Consider the following 13,272-nt stretch of genomic DNA (forward strand, 5'->3'; position numbering starts at 1 on the left):
TTTATTGGGACTTTTAAATAACTAAACCAATATTAAATAAGAACAAGACGAGCTTAATTTAGGAGTTCGGTTTTATAAAAATGAATGGATTATAAAGTTTGTAATAATATTATTAATGATAAGAGAGTAATGATAATAATAATTCTAAAAAGATATGTTATATATATATATATACTTATATATATAGATATATAAGATAATAATAATAACAATAACTATTTCTAATAATACTAATATAGTATAATAATTATAACAATAATTATTATTAATAATACTAATATTGATACTTATATAATAAAATCTTGGTATTAAATTTTAAGGTGTTGTTGATAAAAAAAATAGTAATAATAGTAACTAATATTGATAATAAATAATGATATCATACCCGATGTTGGTTCGAGTTCTAAACGAGTTCACAAAATAAATATAATAATATTAATATTGCTAATAATAAATGATAAAAATACAATATTAATAAATAACAATAATATGATCTTTTAATAATATTAATAACCACTTTAATATTTATAATAATGATAATAATAATAATTACATTAATAATGAATATATATATATATATATATATATATATATATATATATATTAGTAAGTTTAATATAATAATACTTTTAACAATTTTTATGTAATAATATTAGTACTAATAATAACCGAAATTTTTTAAGTATAAAAACAACACCAAAACCGGTTTAGCATGAGACTAGAACCCGAGGCCTCTAGTTTAAATCACTAACGTACAACTCAACCGCAACCAAGGTAAACAATTGTTAATTTAAACCCGTAAGAAAGTAATATAACCATTTCCCGGGTGTTCGTCTTTTACCCAAATCAAAAACAACACTATATCCAAACCAACTCGTTTCAAAATATATAACCAAACAATATATCCGATTATTAACAATTTAAATCCGACAACTGATATATGAAAAATTAATAATAACAAAATCCAAATTATATTGTACCTATTAATCGTACACGAGTCGTGGCTCTATACCGAGGAATGAAACGAGTCGCACCTGCCGGAGACGGGAACCGCAACCGGAGGAAGAGAGAGAGAGAGAGAGCCGAGAAGAGAGCATCGGAGAGGGAGAGGCCGAGAGAGAGAAAAAGAGCCGAAAAGAGAGAGATGAAGAGAGATAGAGAGAGAGAGAGATGAAGAGAGTGCGACAGGGAGAGAAGAGAGAGCGACTGAGGGAGAGCTGCGGTGCCGGTTTTCCGTTCGCCTGAATCTGTCCGCCGGAAAAACGAAAGAGGGGAGAGCTGAAGAGGGTGAGGGTGAGATGAAGCTGTGTGGTGTGTGTGTTGGAGGTGGGGGCTGGAGATGTCGGAGGTCGGCTGTGCTCGCCGGAAATGGCGAACCGAACCTGTCGGGATCTCTGGTTCACCGGAAAAGGCTACAAGGGTGGGTGGCTTAGTTGGATATCGCGGAGGAGGTGTTTGGGGTCGAAGGTGGTACGTCGGGACGCCGGAGATGCGCCGGCCGCCGGAATTCGGCGCCGAAAAATGAAAGAGAAAGGCGGGGCGGCTGGGTGATAAATATGTTAGGTTTAGGTTATTTTAAGTTTTTTATATATATATATACATATTTACAGAAACACCCTCTTAAGTTTCAATCAAAGTTTAATACGAGTTAAAAGTTTCTAAAAGCTTATAACAACTTAACGAAAATTAGTTTGAACCCCCTTATATTTTTCTTAACGACACTATAATATGGCAAACATCAATTTATTGGTGATCGAGATCTATATTAATATTATATAATAATATTATATAATAATAAATTAAGGTTCTAAGACGTTTGTGTCGGTTTTACGAAATAAAAGAAAATAAAAGTTTACAAAACTAATACAACTCGAGACTCAAATTTGACGGATGTCACAAGTAGTATACTCACAATGTGCCATTTTACCGGCCTTCAAATTCAGGAATTTCATCTCCGCCCTTTCCACTTCAGCATTGGCACAAAACCTCCTCATCACCAACTCTTTCAGATCATTCCACTTCATTGCCCTAATTTCATCCTGACCTTTCCTCTGTTCAACCGTCTCCCACCAGTACATTGCTTCGTCACCGAATAATTTAGTAGCATAACTCACAGCTTGGTCAGGACGGCATTCGCTAATGCATTAAAGGGTAGCGATTGCGTCTTCCCGCATGTGGAGAATTGAGGGCATGACACAAGACATGGTATGTGGAATCCAGTTAAAAACGAGTGTAAACTTGCAACTTCACAAGTAATGATTTCTGGTGTGCTTTCTGAAATATCCTTAAAATCTTAAAAATCATTTTTGAAGGAAGTTTTATGCTTCATTTTGTTAACTTTAATGTGTGGATATGCTGTAGAATTTGTTGATTTTCACTGATCTCTAGTTTAGTCTCCATTTTTTTAAATTGGTCATGCATGCACGGCTTTTATTAATATAATGGCAGTTGACTCTTTTTATTAGACCAAACTATTATTTGACTTTTTTTTTAATAAGGAAAATATCTCCATCAAAAAATGCCTTGTGGGCCTATTCAAAAACAACTGTAACTCGATTTTATAATAATATAATAAAACAATTATAGTTAATACTTTTATAATTATTTAAGCAGGACCAACGGGATTGGTGATCTATTAGAAAGGGTGGGAGGCAAACTTTTAAACGATGATTAGCAGTCTGAAATTAATATTGGTACTCTAAGTCATAGGTTGGTGAATTTGAGGGGCTAATAATGACAAGTCGGTCATAGTTAATTTTATTTTCTAATTATTTTATAACTTTTATTGAATTGGTAATGTTTTGAATAGCAAGCTATATTAGTGGATATAAACCGAGTCATAATTAGGAAAATATTATAGAATATGTGAGATGAAACTAAGTTAGAGTTTATCTAGAGACTCAAAAGATGTAACCGAATTAGGGTTCATCGAGAGTCAAAACGAGTTAGGGTTTGTCAAAAGAAGTCAAACCGAGTTAGGGTTTGTCAAAAAGAGTCAAACCGAGTTAGGGTTTGGGATTTGAAATTACGTCCAACAACCCCGCCATCGCAACACGGCTAGTTTTGTTACCTAGTTTTATATTAAAGATGTTATTAGGAAAATTGTGTCATTATTATCATAAATTCTTATATATAAACATTTGAAAGCCTCTTAATAACATAACAAGTAGGTGGAGCAATTAGGTATAATGTACATAAAGCTTGGCAAGCTTAAAACCCGGGTTTAAATCCCCTCCTAGGCTGATTTGATGTTTTTTCTTTTTGGCTGTCAAACACTTTGCTTATTGGTTTAATAGTTTAGTAAAACCCTTCACAAACTTGAGTTAAATAGTCTACAGAAATTAATATTAATGAATTTCAATAAGAATTAACATAAATTACCGAATCCATACCGAGCGAGTTTCCTGTTGCCACAACTAGCTCTTATTAAAATCAAAAGTCATAGGTAGTGTTAGTTAATATAAATCAAGTACAACTTATACCGTTGGTGTTCAACGTCAATATGCCATCTATTTAAAGCAAATCCAGGACTAGAATATCTTGCAATCAATTGAAGAAAAATGAGCAATGAAGAAGGTATCCGAGTCTCTTAATTCCTTTTATTTACATATGCTAGATTTCTTAAGCTTTAATTACATTCGTGTGTCCTTTTCAGAAATTGAAGAGGTAACCGTTCTTGTTGATAGTAAAAACGAGAAGGAAGAATTTTCACCAATTTATGAAGTTCCAAGTAGGCTCAGAGACATCAACACAAACTCGTTCGTCCCCCGGGTGGTCTCTATTGGACCTCTGCACAAAGGAGGTGCAAATTTGAAATTAATGGAAGACATAAAAAAGACTTACCAGGATGAGCTACTTGTTGGGGTAGGTTCACCGGCGGAAATATTAAACATGTGTAGGGAAAAAGTGAGTGATTCATTTGAAAAGGTTAGGAAATATTATTTTGGGAAAAAGGTGAGTGATTTACTTGATGATGAACTTGCCGAAATGATGGTTATGGATGCTTGTTTCATACTTCAGTTTATTGTTAATCTTTCCATAGGTGGCAATTTATTTTCAAACAACCGGTTGCGCAGCAGGAATGTTGCTCTGGACCTGGTGTTGCTAGAAAATCAAATCCCTTATTTTGTTCTCCAAGAAATCTATGACCTCACTTTAAAAGTATCGAAACCAGAAACTACTGATCTTATTTCCATGCTTTATGATCTACTAGAACGCGTCAATCCTTTTCTTGATAAACTAAAACTTGAAAATCACTCTGTTGAAAAACCTCCTTATCACATTCTTGGTCTTCTGCATGAGTTTTACGATCCTAATACTTCTGACCCACCAAATATAGAAGCTATTCTGAAAGTCCACTCGGACTCAGCTGTAGGACTGCACAAAGTTGGGGTGAGGTTTAGGCCCAATCAAAACATGACCTGGCCACTGGCTATGGAGTTCGAACAATCTACTCTTAGAATGCCAAGAGTGCTTATTGACAATTTCTTTGAAGTGGTTATGAGGAACCTCATTGCATACGAACAGTATTCTTATGGAGTTAAGAACTATGTTGCATCATATGCCATGGCCTTGGATATGCTAGATGCTACTCCAGCAGACATTGCCAAGTTGGCCGAATCGGATGTCCTTGTTAGCAACATGGGCTCATACGAAAAGGCTTCAAATATGATAAGCAGCATATGCAAAGATGTCACTTTCCTAGATTTCTATTACATTGAATGTTGGCAAAAAGTAAAAAATCACACAGATAGCTACTGGTCTACAAATTTTGCGGTGTTGAAGAGAAAATATTTCGGTACTATATGGAAGGCAATTGCTCTATTTGTTGGAATTATACTGTTTGCTGTTGCCGTGATTCAGTTTGCTTTTCGAATTGTCGATTTTACAGAATTTCATTGAGCCAGAATTTAACCACTCAAATTCTACCATTTGATGTCAGTTTCTATCTTTTTTTTAAGTTGTTGAATATAATTCAAATTATCTTAGCAGCTTGAATTTGGAGCCGTTTCGATTCTACTAGAAGATTGCTAAGTTGATCAAAGAAGTCCTAGTCTTTTTGGACTAGTTTCTTGATTTATCGTTTTGTTATCTCATTTTCTTTTTGGGTCATTTGTTATTTTCTTCATGTTTTGTAATGCTATATAAGTATGGTCATGGGTCATTAATAAAGCAATCAAGTTCTTGTGTTAATTGTCTTACTTCATTGTTTGTTAATTTGTGTTTAAATCTAGACAATAGATTTTGTTAAATTAACTTTTAATTAGTACTATCCAAAGTTTTTTGTAATGGGTCATGATGCCCTATGGTGTAAATTGATATCACACCCGTTCAAGCCATATATACAAGGCATAGTGATTTATCTTTTATGTAAGGAATCTATTTTGCTTCATATATTATCTCAACATATTTGTAGTTATCTTCTTCAGTTTGTTTCAACCATTGCATACACACAATCACTTTGTCACACACATTTACAAAAGTTCAAGTCTTCGATTTGTTCCAACATTGTGGATTACACCAACATTGTAGACCTGTATGTGGAAGTCTTTACTGTATGTGTTATCAAATAAGCAATACCTCAAGAACAACATCAGCAACTCCTACCCAGCTTCCGTTTTAATTAAATTATTATACTTACTAATACGTTATTAACACATTACTTTTATTCTTAAACGATGAATTTCTGTCAACTGGGAAACTTGGACCGAGGACCTCCCAACCTATTGGTGTTTTAAATTATGCTTTGGCTTTGCTAATGGACCACCAACACCATTGGCTATTAATACATTACTTAAGTATTTTTTAATTAATTTGAATATTTTGTGTTCTAATGTATTATGAAAATTATATATAAAGAATAAGAAATATTAGATTTTGAGGGTTAAGTTATTTTACAAAGAAGAACAAAATGAGATGGATGAGAAAGATTTGTAGCTATACAAAAAACCCTATAAAATAAAAATTCATAACTCAAAATTTAATAAAAAAACGAATAAAGTAAAAACACAAAAACGTTTCCATCGTTTTTCTCATTCTCATAAAAAAACACAATGATAAGTGAAAAAAGTTGTGTCTTTTTCTTTTGTTATTGTGTTTTTTGTTTATTTTCGTTATTGATTATGTTTGTTTTTACTTGTCATTGTGTCTTTTTTCCTTTATATTTTGTTATATTACCCAACATTGTTCTATATTTTGTTCGGCATTGTTTCATATTTTGCGATCTGTTGTGTCTTTTGTTCATTTTCGTATTGTGTTTTTTATCTCGGCATTGTGTCTTTTCGTCAAAACTTTTTATACTTTTTTGAACTGGAATGATGACGGAAACATTTTAGTTTTTTAATTTTTTATTTATATTTTAAGTTATGTTTTTTTTTTTTGAATTTATTTTCAGGATTTTTTTTGCTTGGTCACAAATCATTCTCACATTTTTTTATTTTTATCTTCCTTTGTATTTTAATGTTACCCTCGATTTGGATATATTAAAAGTTGCTTTTAAATAACAATAACTATTATTTCTACTTAAAGTGATAACACTATGAATTATTTATTAATTTATAAACGTAAAAAATGTCAATTTTTTTTATTTTTTTTAAAAAGAAAAGGTAAAAATACAAATAAATTAATATAAGTTTCTAGTCCATGTTATTATTTTTGTACGTGAAAGCTAGAATCTTATATCTATTATCATTTTCGTTGTTGATTAATAAGCAAATTAGGATTAATACGCAAGTTCAGTGTTATTAAGTGACTTGAAACATGAAAGAATTATCTTACAATAACTATATATTGAAAGTTTAGCGTGTATCGTGGTAAAATTTGTGCATTGAAACTTGAAAGTTTCCCGGGATTTATATTTTTAGTGTTTTAGACCAGAAGACGTACGTCATCCCTTTTGAAGGGTCCTTGTTCCTTAGAGACGAAATTGCTGGCTTGGAAACAACTCATTATAACATTAATTAATTCATTTTGGCCTTACCAAGTTTAATTCCCAAACTATAAATATAATATTTTAGCCTACGAGTAGTTACATTAGCAATTCACATGTACAACTGGACAAAGTCGGGGCCGAATAAAAACTTGACTTGCCCAATGGCTATGGAGTTCGAATATACCTTGACCTTGCATTATACTCTCATAATATCAGAATGGCGATTTCTTTGAAGTGGTCTAATGGAATCTCATTGTATACGACCTAGCATTAATTACTCTCCAGCTGATTATTGCCAAGTTAAGAATACCATGTGTCATTGTCAGTCAGCCACTTGGGAAAGGCTACAAAAATAATAAGCAGCATATGCAAAGTTTATATATGTCAACTTTGCGAGATTTATTTTACTTTGAGTCGCGACAGTTATAAGTCACCAACCAAGAGATTTTGAAGTGTTGAAGCAAATTCAGCCAACGTATTTCACTACTCATGGAAGGCAAGTGCTAGCTCGTCTACTTCCTGTCATTAAGTTCCTTTTTTTCGTGTCTAATATAAAATGTGTCATTGCTTTGTCTTGAAGCGCACATTTTGATCAGATTTATACCATTTGATCTTGATAATTGGTTAATCACTGAATCAGAAGGATATGGCCAATAAGATCGAAACCAATCGATACATAATCACAATAAATAATACAAATATCATTTACTAACATAGTGGTTGACTACGACTCCCCCTCAATCTTAGTGCTAGAGGCTCGGACGCAAAGGCTGGATTTAAATTAGCAGAAAAGAGGGCGGGGCAAGCCTTCGGTAAAAATGTATGTGTATTGGTAGTAAGTATGTAAAACACGAATGTCACCCACCCAGACACCTTGTCTTGAACAAAATATGGATATCAATTTCTACGTGTTTGGTGCATTGATGTTGGAATGATTTTCAAACATGTAAGCATTGGATAGATTGTCACAATAGACAACGATAGCATGACGATTAGGGACAAAAAGTTCATGCAATAAGTTTCTCAAACAACTCATCTCAGCGACAGTGTTTGCAATCCCACAGTATTCGGCTTGGCACTTGATCTCGAAAAAGTAGCTTGACGTTTGGATGACCATGAGAACAAATTTGTACCAAAGAAAACACGACACCCGAATGTAGATCGATGTGAGTTTGGGACCCCCCCCCCCTTCCCCCGGCATCTACACCAGAATAGGCGGTGAGATAAGTTGACTTGGAGGATGTGATATATGTAAACCATGGGATGCAGTGCCTGGAATGTAACTTACAACTCGCTCGAGGTTCACGAGGTGCGTACATAAAGAGGCAAATATGTTGCCCCGCATATGAAATTTCCGGTCAGGTAAACGTAAGGTACTCAAGTGCACCAGCAAGACTACGGTATAGGGACCAAGGGACGGGTCGTTGAAGAGTGGTTTGGTGTTTGCACTTAATTTGGATGCAGTTTCGACATAAGTAGCAGTGGGTTTGCATATTCTAGAGCCCACATATCTTCGGCATAAGATTCTTGGGATAAACATAAGCCTCCGTAGTGATGTTTAACTGATATTCCCAAGAAATGGTGAAGTTTGCCAAAAATCAGACACAGCATTTGACAATGCAACGATGATGTTTTGTAGTAATGTCCGATGGGAGGAGATGATATTATCAAGTAAAACTAGAGATAAGCCATTTGGTCCCCCTGTTTATAGATGAAGAGTGAGGAATAGAGATCGCGTTCTTAATACCGCATTAAAGAAGATAGGTTGCAAACCATTGATTAGGAAAGAAGAAAACTAGATATCGATTGTAATATATGTTAATTGGATGATGTTTTTGCTGGAGTCGATATATCATTTTCATTATAAAAGCTACGCATTATTAGTCATGCAAAATGTACTAATCATATTATGTTTTAATTATAGCAGACTTGATCACTGATCACTAAACTGAATCTATGGTTTTTAAGTCAGAACGTGATCCTCACTAAGGGATTATATAGTAATTTAACTTTCCAATGTCCAAACAACAATAGAAAACAAATTTATTAAATGTTTATGTAGTTGCATGCCGCTAACAAAATTAATGTATTAAAATCAAGGTCTTGGGTTTCTAAAACTTTTAGCTATAATATAACTGAAGTTTACGCCCAACCTACCACGTTAGTGTTCAATGTCAATACGCGGAAGTCTATTTGAAGCGACCCACGAAATGCAAGGTATTGAATCCAATAGAAGAATAATGACCTACGAAGAAGGAAGTTCAAGTCATGCAGTTTTCAACCAAGGTAGACCCTCTATCAATGTGCTAGTTTATAGAACACATTTATTGCAAAAACAAAATCAAACAAAATTTAAATTATTACTTATTTTATAATTTTAAAATGTTAAAATCTCTAAATTGCCATTTTGATCAATTGTAAATTCCCCTGTGACTTTTTTTCTTCCAAGAATGTACGTTCGTTTTAACACGAGCCAGTGTTATAAAAATTGGATTCCAAGGCCTTGGAACCAGCGATTCCAAGGTCCTCCGACATCAACCTTGCCGCATTTTCCCAACTCGGTCACCATTACTCGCTAAGGTCCAACTCGGTCAAAAGTCGGAGTACTCGGGATTACTCGGCCTCCAAGGTCAACTCGGCCACAATTTGTTTATTATTATTTTTTTATTATTTTTTAGTAACAAATTAAAAAAAACAACAAAACATGAATCTTTTGAATTATGTTTTTTTTTCATATGAATTATGCATATTTTGACGTGAATTATGCTTATTTTGACATATATATAATATTCAATAATTATTTTATGTTATATTTATCATGTCCGAGTACAAGACAATCGAGTACTCCCGAGTACTCCCTAGTAGAGGGTCGGCTGCCTAAGGACCGCCTAGCGAGTTTTACAACATTGACACGTGCAGTGCCAACGGTGTTAGACAAACAGAAGATGATGTTCTAAACCAATTACATTTTATTAGGTGTCCCAACATGGGTGGAAACTCATGCATTTGTGCTTATTCCGTTAGATATTATGTGTCTGTGTCGTTACTGCAATTGTCGGACCCGTTGGTCTTACATCTATGTCACCATTGACTGATGATTTAGTTTTATCTTATTGTTAAAAAAATATTGTCAGAACCTAGAAAATTAAAATCCAAGAAAATATAGCACCGTTTGCGGTATAACACTATTGTCCGCTCGTGTTGGTGGGACAATTTTTTGAAGTAGAAACTCAAAGTGACATATTAAGGAAATGAATTTGTTCAAAGTGACATTTTGGAGATTTTCCTTTGCTAAATTTTGTATTTCTTGTATACAGATAGGATGTTTATTGACATAAAAAAACCATCTCGATTATATACCTCTAACCCTTTAGATTTATATCTTTTTCAGAAATTTCTACTGACGAAACCGACCCAGTGTGGATCAAGCCTTCCAAAACCTTTTACATTGTGTCATAAACTTAAATGATAGCGTTAATTTTTCACCAATATACATGGTTCCTAGTAGGCTTAGAGAAGTGAACCCTAGCTCGTTCACCCCTCGGGTGGTCTCTATCGGACCTTTCCACAAAGGCCAAAGAAACTTGAAATCAATGGAAAACAAGAAAGCTACTTATTTGAGTGAGCTACTGTCTGAAGTAGGTTCCGAAGAGAAGATACTGAAGGAGAAGATGTTGAAAGAATGTGTGCAAAAGGTGAGGGGTTCAATAGAAGAGATCAGGACATATTATTTCAGGATGAAGCCGTATACCGATGATGAACTTGTCCAAATGATGGTTTTGGATGCTTGTTTCATACTTAAGTTTATCAATAATCTTTCTATAACTGGCAACTTATTTTCAGACAACCGGTTGCGTAGCAGGAATATTGCTCTGGACCTCGTGTTGCTAGAAAATCAAATTCCATATTTTGTTCTTCAAGACATCTATGACCTCACTATACAAAAATTGCAACCAGAAAAATCCCTTACTACCATGCTTAAGGATATACTAGATCATGTGAATCCTTTTGAAGAGCCCTTAGTATATAATATTATTGTTGGCACAGAAACAACTCATTATCACATTCTTGGCCTTTTACATAGATTTTACAAACCTATAAGTTTTAAGTTACCAATAATATCAGTAATTCCAACGGCCTACTCTGCAGTAGAACTGGACAAAGTCGGGTAAAGTTTAGGCCGAATAGAAACTTAACCTGGCCAATGGCGATGGAGTTTGAATTTTCCTTGACCTCACATAAGCCTACTGTCAAAATTCCAGTAGTGCGTGTTGACGATTTCTTTGAAGTTGTCTTAAGGAATCTGATTGCATTCGAGCAGTACTCTCCGGTTGATAATTATGTTACATCATATGCCATGGCCATGGATATGCTAGTTTCTACTCCAGCAGACATTGCCAAGTTGGGAAAATCAGGTGTCATTGTCAGCCTCTTGGGTCGGATATGATAAGCAGCATATGCAAAGGTGTCAACTTGCAAGATTTCTATTACATGGAACCGTGGAAGAATATAGATCAGTATTATGACAGTTACTGGCCTAGAAATTTTGGAGTGTTTATATCGATACACCATGGAAGGCAATTGCTCTACTTGCTGCAATAATAGTGTTTCTTATTACCGTATATCAGTTCTTTCGTCTTCTGTTATTACATTTTTTTCTTTCTTCTGTATTTCTTTTTCCGATATATATGAGCTAGGGCATTTTTTTAATATAAAGGATGAGGTAGTACATATAACCCAGTTGTCAGCATTTTATGTGAATATCAGTTGTAGTATTTAATTTCTTAGTTGTCATTACAAATTGTTAGATTAACCTAACCTATTTTAATCTTGTAAGTAAACATAACTAATAAGTTGTTATATATCTCTAAAATCGTGTCGCATTTAATCTATACATACTATTAAAGCAAAGAGCAATTTCCACATGTCACAATTATAGGGTGTTCACATAGGTTGCCACATCATTGTCATATCACCCATTACCTTTCTTAAGCATTCCAACTCATCCACTAACATATATTTAAACCATAACATTTCTTAATTTTTTACCATATTCAACACTTTCTCTTTTTCACCTATTAATATATTCCGGCGAATATCATTCAACATTTGTATCAATTTTCCGGTAAGTTTGTATTTTATAATAAACTTCCTACTGTTTATCTATTTTTTCCGGCAACCTTTTTTTTCCGGTTATTGTTTCTGCTAACCTTTTTATGTTTATTCTCATTATTAACTGATTTTATAAAAATTAATTTAGGTTATAAATCATAAACGGCCATGAAGGTGATATGTGGATGTTTTATGTTTTTCCGGTAAGTATTTCCGGCAAGATTTTCCGTTAAATTTTTTCCGGCTATGTTTTATACCTATAACAATGGTTGTTTTACATTATTTCAGGTTATTTACCCGTTTAATTTGTTGAGGATTTCATTTTAGTTTGTTAATCAAAATCTTATATTCCATTGTTACGTTTTTCCGGTAAGTATTTCCGGTAAGTTTTTTCGGTAACATTTTCCGTATATCAATATTAATATTCTTTTTTATTATTTCAGGTAATATTTTCCGGTAACATTTTCCGGTGAGTGTCACAACTTATACAATCTTTTTTCCGGTAACATCTTTAATTTCGTTTTTCCGTTAACACCTTTAAAATTTTCCTATTATTAGTTATAATTAAAATAATCCATAATATCAATATTCTTTTTTTTATTATTTCAGGTAATTGCCGACTCATATAATTTAATTTCATGGAATGATTATGAGTTTATAGTATGTATAGATTTTAATTTTAATGTTGATGTATATTTTATTTTGTTATTTTGTTAATATTCATGTATATTCATCTTATTGTATTTACAAAAAATAAAATACCATTGTATATCGGAGATCCATGATAAGTCTGATCTATATTTTTTTCCGGCGTGTTGTAATCTATTCGATATGAATTGTCTCATTAATACCATTTATTTTGTTTGATTTTCCTTATTTTTTTTAAATAACTTCATTAACATAAATATTGTAATTTAATTATCCCATTAAAACATTTTATATTATTTGACTTTTCTTAATTTATAAACAAACCGATTAAAAAGTTAATTTGAATTATTTCAAATTAATTATTTTATAGTCAACGTGAATATTAATTAATTATTTTTATAATAACAATAAATTAATTAAAATGTTTTATTGTTAGTTCAAATATTATATGAATTATCTCATTAATACCATTTATTTTGTTTGACTTTCCTTATTGTTTTAAATAACTTCATTAACATAAATATTGTAATTTAATTATCCCATTAAAACATTTTATATTCTTTAACTTGCCTTAATTTATA

The 13,272-nt window shown here is 32.9% G+C and overlaps 1 protein-coding gene and 1 pseudogene across 1 annotated transcript; both read left to right on the plus strand.

Moving 5' to 3' along the window:
* Positions 1 to 3,683: 3,683 nt before the first annotated feature.
* Positions 3,684 to 5,534, plus strand: LOC143634760 (UPF0481 protein At3g47200-like). Its single transcript, XM_077102761.1, has one exon. The coding sequence runs from the start codon at positions 3,820 to 3,822 to the stop codon at positions 4,900 to 4,902; it is 1,083 nt and encodes a 360-aa protein (XP_076958876.1). The 5' UTR covers positions 3,684 to 3,819; the 3' UTR covers positions 4,903 to 5,534.
* Positions 5,535 to 9,917: 4,383 nt separating this feature from the next.
* On the plus strand, positions 9,918 to 11,628 carry LOC143634766 (UPF0481 protein At3g47200-like; annotated as a pseudogene).
* The last annotated feature ends 1,644 nt before the right edge of the window (positions 11,629 to 13,272 follow it).

Source organism: Bidens hawaiensis, unplaced genomic scaffold, assembly GCF_021521415.1.
Source record: "Bidens hawaiensis isolate Kalapana, Puna unplaced genomic scaffold, B.hawaiensis_p1.1 tig00007241_1, whole genome shotgun sequence".
NCBI lineage: Eukaryota > Viridiplantae > Streptophyta > Magnoliopsida > Asterales > Asteraceae > Bidens > Bidens hawaiensis.